Consider the following 11,384-nt stretch of genomic DNA (forward strand, 5'->3'; position numbering starts at 1 on the left):
ATTATGATTACGCATATATTATATATTATATTTATAATATAATTAATAAAATATATACAAGTATATCATGAACTTATGATCAGATAAGTTAACCAAAAGTAATTCAAATACTTTCGTACAACATTTTACAAATGATTGATAGGTAAATCTATTTAAGTTTACTGCAGGTAAAATTTTTGCGATGCAATAGGGGAGGGGTTGGGGGTATGAAGGAATGAAGGGTATGAAGGAATTCGAAATTCGAAATTCGAGTGATTCGAAGTGATATTTATACTCTTCCATCCTTCTTTTTCGGTATTAGAATTCTATATATATATATAGATATAAATTTTGTGTAAAATCGATATACGTCGCTGTCAAAGTTAACGCAAATCATTTGAAAAAAGTTGTTGGATACCTTTGGGAAAACGACGACACGTCGGTGGCACGATACGATCTTTTAAAGCACGATGTTTAGGGAATATGTCGTCGTGGTGACGACGGTGTCCTAGAAATTCCACGCTCAACTTCGATTTTTCTTCTTTACAGTATCTGTCTTTGAATCGGGTTGCACGAAAGCGCACGTTCCATTATCCTTATTCTCTTTTTTTCTCTTTTTTTTCTCTTTTTTTATTGCAATTTTAGCGAACGCGATAACGGAAAGATAAAAAATTGGTTACTCGACAGAAAGATTTTTCATTTGGAAATGTATATTATTCATATTAATCATGTTGTATATATATATATATATTTTACAAACGCGAGACTGTATTTTTTTCATTAATTATATTTAATAATATATTTGTTATATTTTTTTATTCTGATAATTTATATTTTTTCTTTCTCATTTAAATTGATATTAAGAAAAATGTAATTGTTGTTTGTTTTATATTTATGTAATAATAGGAACAAATATGTGTATGTATTTTATTATTCAATACATTTTATTTTTATATTAGGGAAAGAGAAAAATATATTATTAATATTAATCGTATATATTTTGTATTTAGAACAATGAACACGAAATTGCGTTTATATTTTATATTTTCAATAGAAAAATGTATTATTAATATTAATCATTTAATCTAATTTATTTGGTAGTCATAATAAATATGCAAAATGTGTATATATTTTATTATTCAATGAATTTTATATTTTCAATATAGAAAATTATATATAATATATATTTAATATTCATAACAATTTAAAATGTACAATAACACGAACACGAAAATGCGTATATATTTTATTATTCAATGAATTTTATATTTTCAATATAGAAAATTATATATAATATATATTTAATATTCATAACAATTTAAAATGTACAATAACACGAACACGAAAATGCGTATATATTTTATTATTCAATCAATTTTATTTTCATATTAAATAAAGACAAAGATATTATTAATATTAATCATATATAATATAGATTTTATATTCATAACAATTTGAAATGTGTGGAATAGTTCCCTTATACGATTGAGTATCATTCTAAGAGAAAATTATTACAAAAAAAAACATATTTCATAATTTATTTAACAATTAAACTGATATTAAAAATAGAAAGTATACTCCTAATTTTATTAACGCGTATATATGTGTGTGATTTATTGAATTAATCAACACAATGATATTATATTATTTCATTTTACAATATTAATAAAAGTTTAATTTTCAGGAACCTGTGTTTTCTTACAGGCCCGACTGCAATCGACTTTTTCCCATGCCCTGTTTATTTTTTTTTCTTTTTTTCAGAATTTTTCTCCAGTTTTTATAAAAACGAATTATTTTTTCTTTGTTTTGTCAAACTCCGACGTAATTATAATATCTAACCCATGTTAGGTTGGTAACAGCTTATGCAAGTGCTCGGCCATATTCGAGGCGTGAAAATAAGGGTTTTGTTTTTTTTTTAGGGGAGTAAATTTATTTAAAACGTCAAACATGCCACCCAACATGAATTTTTCAAACGAGCACAGTGCTCGACAACTAAACGAGTCTGAAATCGAATGTTTTCATATTTCAAACTTGAATAACTTGAAAAAATATTCTTTATTTCATTTCTATAATCGATAAACCAATTTATAATATAGTATTGTACAAATCAAAGACTATAACTATCGCAAAAAGTTCAAACTAAATTCATTTTAAATGTAATTAATATTTTTCAGTATTTATCGAATTACTTTTGTTTCTTTTTTATTTCATTTCGTTTCACTTATTTTCATTTTTGTTCTAATTTAACTGTAATAAAACGCGTCGGATAAATGCAATGTCATACTTTCATCGAAAAACACACACACAGATACACACACACATACAAACACGCGTTCTTCGGCCACTCTCTCGTTCCGTGAAAGGTGTATTCGATCATTTAACTGAAAGGTAATCTCGAATAAGATCGAGAATTTCTTTTACACGAATGAAAATTATTTATTTTAATTTTTTCGATAATCTTGTTCAGAATTATAATATTAAAATATGTATCATAGGGAATTTGAACGGTTATTAAATTTTTATGAACGATTTATTTCAAACAAGTTTGAACGTTTCGTCCCTTTTTTAGGACTACATCGGCAACTAAAATTTTATTATGACTTGTTAATAAATATACAAAACATTAAAATAAATTAAACAATTGTTTATGTTCATAGAAAATATATATCAGCTTGAATAAATCAAGATTTGTATGCACTCGTTTGATACGCGTCATTCTGGTATTTCAAATTTAGCGGGCTTGGCGTCCTACTACGAGGCTAGCTGGTCACGTGACTTATTTCAAACATATCACAATGTGATTCCCCTAATAATTTCGATTAAATAACCGATAAATCAAAACAAATTTCATCTAAATAATAAATATTATTATTTGTTAAATAATAATAATAATAATAGTAAGTAAATAAATGTTATTTGTAATATGTTTTTATGTTAATTATTTGTAATATGTATTTATTCAAATGAGGTTATGATACAACAAAATTTCAGTTGCCGAAAAAGTCCCAATAAAGGAACTAAACTTTTAAAACAATTGTTTCAATCTGACCGATTTCTTCCTTGAGACATGTTTATTAATTATTTGTAACATTATTAAATATTCAATTAGTTATTATTATTTATACAAAAATAAAATTATTAATAAATAAGTATCATAGGGAAATTGGACATTAAAAAGAACTAGAACTTAGTTTTCATTAAATTTCCCTACGATACTTATTTATTATAATTATAAAATATTATTTCACAATCGTATAATAAAAAATATATCGTGTGTTTATTAAAAAAAAAAGAATTAACTAATTATAAGATAAAAATGTGATTAAATTTTACTTCCGTGTAATTAAAAAAAATATAATTAAACGTAAAAAGAATAACCATGAACCGAAAAGATAATAATTATATTTATGAACAGCATTATAACTATAGTTAATAATAATAATATTAATGATAGGATAAACGTAACAACGCCATAAAAAAAAAGTGTTCGTACACTAAATTCGTAGAAATTCAACTCGGTTTTATATTCTATCAAGAATAATACCGTTAACCATTTAAAATCGTTCATTCGAACAAAAGAATGAGAAAGATTTTTCAATCTGGCACAGTTTGAGGTTACAAAAACTAAACGAAAAGACCAAATAAAACAAAAACAAAATAAGAAATAACAAATTTACCATAAAAGGGAATTTTGATCATTTGAATTTTCCATTATTGGTAAAATCCAAAGAAACAATAATAATAATAATAATAAGATGACTATAAAAAGGCAAACTCGTGTTATCATGAGTATACTTATTCCTATTTCAATGTTCCATACAAAAAAAAAAGAAAGAACATATACACTTGAAATATTTCAAAGGAAAATAATAGAAATCGAAGAGTAAGAAGAAAAGTCAGCGGGGAAAAAGGAAAAACCGTTTGGAAAAGATTATTTTTCAATGATCACGCTCGAATAAATTCGAATACAACTTCTTCTTCTTCTTATTCTCAACGACTTGTAACACGATTGATTCTTGGTACTAGAAAGAGAACAAAAAAAACGAGGATACATCGACGCTTCAACGAATCTTAACGCGAAGAAAGGGAAACAAGGGTGGGGAGGTGGGGAGGAAGGGGGAAGGAAGGGAGCGGGGAAAGGAAGAAAAAAAAAAACAGAAAAGTATTTCATCGCACACGATAAAAACACATACACCTTTCTCTCAGGATGTTTTAACCTAACACTTCACGAAATATTTAATATAAACAAATATTTCTCAACTTATTTTTTTTTTTTTAAGCTTTTTTTCGTTATTCTCATTTTTTTCTGACGAGGGACAAAAACAATGGCGATCTTTTTAGGCAAAAAAAAAAATTAATTAAAGTTCATGCATTTTTCTTTTCCCCCGCCCCCCCCCCCATAATTAATATTACCAAGATAAATTTAATCCGAAAAAAAAAAACAATCCACCCCCAGCCCCCTCCGCCCCTATTTTATGAAGCTTATATATAAAACAATAAATATTTGTAATGTAATAAAAATTACTTACGGAACTTCATGATTCGAAGATAGCAGCTGGTTTTCACACGGTAAGTATGTCTCTTTTACAGTGATTCGTAAATGTATGTGTTTGTGTGTCTATGTATGAGTAAAATAAAATATAAAGAAGAAACGTTTATGGGAAAGTGAGTTGTTGTATCTGTCCGTTTGTTGGAAGAAGTAAAATCCTTCGAAAATCACACGAAAAATCCACCTAACCGGGTGTCCTTCCTATTTTTGTGCTTTTTTTTTTTATTTCCTTCAATCCTTCGTCGTTGAAACTTTTCACTTTATGATTTTTCTCTCTCTCTCTCTCTCTCTCTCTCTCTTTCTATAGCACCAGAAAGATTTTTCTATTTATCGATGATAGAAATATCGACGGGCAACGTTAACTTTAGAAAACTGACATAAAACAATAACACACTCAAACACTATATATTATACCAAGTGATTTTTCCCGCCGGTTAAACTTGACAAGATGGCGAACATAATAACAATGAACCAAGAACACGTTGGTTTTTATTTTTTCTTTCTTTTTCCCTCCCCCTTCCTCCTCTTCTTCTTCTTCTTTCAATATCTTCCTTCCTCAGGTTAAAAAAAAGAAAAACAAAATGTCTATTCTTACATATACCCAACTCCCTACAACAATTTTTCCATTTTTAATTTTATAAATTCTCGATAAATAATTCGATTATCGATCTACGTATATGTCGTAATGAATTTTAAATTTATATTACACGGGATAAATAAATTAATTAATTAATTGTACCACGGTGTGAATTAGTAAAAATCACGCGCGTTCAAAACAAAATGTTTTCTCTTTAAACTAAGTTAGAATGTGAATAACAAGAAATAGTGAAAGAAAGATACAGGAGCGTGTGATGAGAGGGGGGGGAGGGGAGGGGGAGGGGGCAAATAACGCGCTAAGATATGCGTGTATATTGAGAAAAGGAATGGTGGGGCCTGGAGTGGGGAGAGGGGGCCCAGTAGGATAACTCTACCTCGTGTAATCTCTTTTGCACGTTTGTGCGATTTCGAATGGAATATAAACAGGATTTAGGAAAGTAAATAAGTATAACAAGAGATAGAAAGAATAAAAGAAAGAAAGAAAGAGAAAGAAATATATAGCCACCGTTCGACGCGTCTAGAACCACACCTTGTCGGATACTGTATACAGGGTATACACGAATCGAGTTGAAAGGCCTCCCGGCAGCCTGGACTGGATCAGGACCGTAACCACGAATAACTGGTACCACCTGCTGCACATACTCCTGCCATTTTATTCTTATTGATCGATCCATCGATCCACCCATTACGTAGACTTGACTGAAGTTCTCTGCTAGTTACGGCTCATTCTTGACCTATTTTTATTATACCATCACAATCTAATCGAGTATGAATAAGAAGTTTAACTTGTAGAATTGAATTCAAATTATTTGAATATATCATCTCGATTTATATATTATTAAAAAAGAAATGAAATGATATTATTGATATTTGAAACTTATGTTTAATAGGTTAGGTATGGTTAATGATTTATACATGTTTCTAGAATTGATTATCGATCGAATTAATGATAAGTAATTGTATTTTATTGAACTATTCAATTGTTTTTAATGTAAATTAATACAAGTGTTAATTAAACGAATTTATTCTTGGGTATAAATACGTAAATATGTTTATTAATAATGGCTAACTTCAGGTGCTTGTACTTTCAAATTTAATTCGAAATTCCACCACTTGGTAGCGCTTTAGTATCACGTGACCTGATAATTGATCGATTACATCGAATTTCGATAATGTTTAAAATAATCTCAATTTAATTATAAAAGTGATTATAATAAAATTAAATAATCTTAATGAATAGTAAACACAAACTCACAAATATTATTATAACATTCGAATAATTAATTAAAAAATCTTATTAATTTTATATTTATCATTCGAATAAAAATTAATTGAATTTGTAACTATCTAACGAGAGATAGATTTCGATTGAAAAATTTAAACACACGAATAACAAATTTATATATAAACTTTACTAGAAAAGATAAGAAAAATAATAGATAAATAAAATAAAAAGTATAACAATAATAATAATAATAATAATAATAGAAATAAGCTATGGGATTAATGTTTGATATACGCACCTGTTCATATATACGCTTCTATAAAAGAAACAGTTTCCCTTTTACGAATCTCCGTTACGTTTTACGACGCCAATAGGAGAATGATGAGGAGAAGAAGAAGAAGAAGAAGAAGAGAGGGGATGTGGAAGGATAATAAAACAATGCGTAGAATGATTCAAGGTGATACGAAGAAAGAATTATCGAGAGACTATCAAGGTAATGTAAAAGTGTATTAAATATAATAACAAGAAAAAAATCAATGATTTAAATATAACTCGTGATTAATACTTGTCTGCATTATATATATATATATATATAAATTATTAATTATAAAAATATATAATAAATATAAACATTTAATATATATACAAAAAAAGAAAAGTTTTGAAAAATAATAAAAGTTAAGTTTTGAAATTGAAATCGATTAAGATCAATGAACAAATTTACATAACTAAATTGAATATCGTAATTAAATCGTTCGAAGAAAATAGCAAAAATGTACGGAGAACAAAATTCTTGTTTAAGTACCGTAAACGTTTGATTATCTTACCTTATATCGTTTTCACACGCTTCTATTCACTATTCATTATCCATCTAACATTCTATTCTACATTTGCCTTTCCTTTCTTAGTCACGTGACTCTTTACAATTTCACTCACGATTCTTCTCTTCTTTTACTCCCCCTACCTTCCTACTCATTCCTATTCTTATTCGTTTTACCTGTCTTCTTCTTCCTTCTTAGGTTTACACGTTAATGACCGCTATTCTAACGTAATCCATTCCACTCCCCCCCCTCCCATCCCCGAATCTTACGAAACAACTCGATTACATTCTTAACGTTTAAAATTTAATTTGAAAAAGGAACGTTAAAAAACACTTTGGAATAAGATAATATAATTATTCGTTTTTATTCGTATTAAAATTGTCATTTGATATTGTCCTAAATACTCTTTACGTATAGTTTCTCTGAAATATATTTTATTTAATTATTGTTTTAATATTTTCTTCCTTTATTCCATCGTTTATTAAATCATATGACATAATGAAAAAGAGATTGTGTCATAGTTTCATTAGACGTTATTTTTGTGTTATCGATATTCTCGAACAAAAATAGTATAATTAAATTAATAAACAGGTCAAACCTGTGAAAAAATGATCTATAAATTCAGCACTAAAAGGTTGGCATAGAATCGCAACAGCAGAAAAATTGAATAAGTACTCTTAATTGCACACTTTATCAATTAATTATTTAATTAGTTATTAATAATTAAAAAAATGAAAACGTTTCTTCTCATTCCTAAACAAATCAATAAAATTTTCTATTGTATTTTGTTTTCAATCAATTGCTCAATTTTTGTTTGTCCATTTTTCTCCAGTTTTTCTAGCTCCAATATAATATCGGTCTATTTTTTAATCTAGTAAGTTTTTTTTTCTTTACTTGTTCCAAGATAATCGTCCTTAACGAGTAAACTCCTCTTAAATTAATAATTAAAACAAAATATCTATATTAGATTTCTAATTGTTGTTTGTTTTCAAATGTTTTAAAATTTAATGAAATTCTAGTAACATTGCTAAGCACCATATCGGTAATAGCAGTGCTCTACCTTTATCTTTTCTATCGTCGGTAACAATAATTTTCTGCTTTAAAAATACCGACAGTCGGTAATTGCAGTTTTCTACTTTTACAACACCGACCGTCGGTAATAGTAGATTTCATTAAACGTTCGATAATACGACAAGTTTCCGGGAACGTTCTGCAGATGGCGTTAGTTGTATTCGTCCAGATGCACAGTCGATAATTTTTGGCGCTAATTTTAAATCGTATTAAATGTAAAAGAAAAGAAAAATTGACATATAATTTTTTATACGACGTTATCAATTTAAAATCGTTTCATACGATGAAAGATAATTTAAATCTCCATGCTGTATGTAATTTAATAATACAATAAATATAGAAAATACGGAATTTATGTCAATCGAAAAATCAGTAAATCATTGATTGCGTTGATCTAATCGCTTAGTAACATTTGCAAGATGCAAATGTAGAAGGAAATATAAAAGGTAAGACAAATGCCATAAATTCTATTTAATCAAACGTGAACAATTCGAACAAACAATTCAGACAGACACAGGCTGTCATCTGAAATTCAAGAATTTTCGCAACGATAGTAGAAACGATGGTAATCCGATAAATCAAATATTCAAAGAAAACAATAGAGAAGAAAAGCATAAAGAAAAAGAATAATCCTCGTTTGGCAATCAAGTTTGAACGTTTTGCTTTATTGGGTTCCCTCGATTGCCTCTGTACGACGACCGATCGAAATAAAAGAACCGAAACCCTGTCGCGTTTATTCTTTTCGATTGTTTTATTTCTTTCTTTTTACATTTAACGTTTCCTCTTCGACGTTAACAGCAACCAAACGTGGCAAACGACGGACTACCGAAACGATTTCTTCCTTTATCGCCCATTAACCTTTCAATTACCGTCCAATCTGTTTCCATCGAAATAATAACAACCGAATTGCAACGAGGAAAGAAACAAAAAAAGAAAAGAAGAAGAATATCATATCGTACAAACAAACGATTAACATTTTATATATATATATCACATCCGATTTAATAATAAAACAAATAAAAAATAATAAAAAAAAGTAACAAAAAACAAGAACAACGTGTGGTCTGTTCGAATCGATTTGATTGGTCGCAACATTTGAATTCGACGCGCTCTTTTGTTTTTTCTTTTCTTTTCCCGCGTATTTTAATCGAACGCGATTTCAAATGAAAATCAAAACAATCGAATCGAGAAGTGTGAAAGATAATCTTTAAGATTACAATTAATTATTATGGTAGTCACTGTTGTAAAATGTTGTGAAAGAAAGTGTGCGAGAGAGATAGAAATAGATCTGCGCGCGTAGAACGAGCCGTTTAAATACGCATGTGCAAATGCACGTTAGAAGTCGGTCCAGTTATCTACGCGATACAGCCTCGTACGGACGTACGAAGGAAAATTCTCATCTCGTTGTTAACGCGAGATTTGAGAGGGAAAGTGTAACAGAGATAGATAAATAGATAAATAGATAGAAAAGTTTTGGCGCGAAAAAATTTTGAAATCAAACCAAAAAATAATATTCCTTTAAATTCCCCCCCGGAAAAAAATTATTAAAAGAAATAACTTCAAAAAAAAGAAGAGGAAGAAAGGGATCATCATCTCAACGGTGGATCCAAAGAAGATTAATTTCCACGCACCGACAGCAACGTCAACAACTGATTTTTCAACAGTAACCGGCGATAAGTATAACAACGAAGCTGGCACTCTCCAATATGTCGCTGTTCGCGTGTTGTACACGTCCGGTAAGTATATTTGTTTATATTTATTTTTTTTTTTTCATAATTTATATTATTATTATATAATCACACCTTTTCGTTACACACACGACAGATATTTTATATGTAACAATTATAATTAGATTATTTATTTTTGTATTAATTATATAAAACATTTATTATAATATATATTATATTCTATAAGATATTTTATATAATAATATATATTATATATTATATTTATTAGAGTTATTTCTTTTTTATTAATTATATAGAATAATTCTTTTTTATGGGATAAGATAGGAATCCTATAAAGGTCAGAAGGGGGGAACTTTTGCATGAACGACCCTTTTATGGGTCGTTAGTAACGAAAAGGGTTATATAATTAATTGTATTTTTTTTATATTACACTTCTAATTACATTAAAACAAATGTTAAATACGATACTACAACGTAACACACTTCACAAGGATGAAAAAAGAATGAATAAAAACACAAGAATACTTACAAACTTTATCTTTACTTTCTTTTTAACAAACTTCAGGATATATGTTAACAGATGAAAGAACTTTAATTTTCCCTCTCTTTATTGTTCTTTTCATTCGTTGCTTTCTAACGTTTTTTTTTTTCTTGTTTCGTATTTCTTTTTTTTTTATTTCAATGTTAATCTCATTCATTTTCTTTTTTTTTTCTTTTCTAAATGGTAAAAGGATATCAGAAAAGATTGGCTTTGATTTGAATTTTATTCGATTTCTTACTTTTTTTCTTTTTTTTTTCTACTTTTTTCTACTTGTTTCAAGTTGTTTCCTCTTTTCCTAATTTCTTTTTTTTTCTTTTTCTCGATAAATAGTTCGAACTCGGCGCCGCGGATTTCATTTTGGCGAGGATATGGGATAAAATAGAAAGAGAGAGAGAGAAAAAAAAAATACCGGCATTGATCGATGCACGATATCGAGACAAGAGATAAAAAAAAAATAAATAAAAAAAAAAGAGAGAGAGAGGATGGTAATTCTCTTCCCCCCTTTCCGTCCCTCCCTCTCTCTCGCTCTCTCTCTCTCTCTTTTTCTCTCTCAGAATTTCCCATAACGGATGCCCGCAAAACGGATATTGCAAAACAAACAACTTTTCCGATTGTATTTTCGACAAAGCAAATTATTCAAACTTCGCGAGATCGTTGCTGTGTAAAAAGATCGAAAAAGAAGACAACAAAAAGCATCCCCCTCTGCACCCTTTATCCCCTTCAACCCCTGCAACTAAAGCAAAGAACAAACTTCGATGAAAAAAGAATATCAATTAAAAAGGTAGATTTCTTCGGTTCTTTTGACAAATTTTGCCGCTTCCTCGATTCGCGAATCTATTACTTTGAAAAGTACTTTTTTTTTGGTCTTCGTTACTTTTTCTATCGAGTGACCAAACCTTTCTTTTTTTTTTTT

General features: G+C 28.5%; 2 protein-coding genes across 2 annotated transcripts in view; one reads left to right on the top strand and one right to left on the bottom strand.

Annotated features, from left to right (window-relative positions):
* LOC106789020 (putative ferric-chelate reductase 1 homolog) overlaps positions 1-5,849 on the bottom strand; it is a gene marked incomplete in the record, with an annotated part of 28,705 nt that extends 22,856 nt beyond the window's left edge. The window contains 1 exon segment of the mRNA XM_014752814.1: positions 5,655-5,849. Coding sequence (XP_014608300.1) covers positions 5,655-5,811 — 157 coding nt within the window.
* Positions 5,850-9,579: 3,730 nt separating this feature from the next.
* LOC106788998 overlaps positions 9,580-11,384 on the top strand; it is a gene marked incomplete in the record, with an annotated part of 47,295 nt that continues 45,490 nt past the window's right edge. Inside the window, 1 exon segment of the mRNA XM_014752773.1 lies at positions 9,580-9,978. Within this exon segment, the coding sequence (XP_014608259.1) occupies positions 9,949-9,978 (30 nt within the window).

Source organism: Polistes canadensis, unplaced genomic scaffold, assembly GCF_001313835.1.
Source record: "Polistes canadensis isolate GaletaPanama2010 unplaced genomic scaffold, ASM131383v1 scaffold_160, whole genome shotgun sequence".
Classification (NCBI taxonomy): domain Eukaryota; kingdom Metazoa; phylum Arthropoda; class Insecta; order Hymenoptera; family Vespidae; genus Polistes; species Polistes canadensis.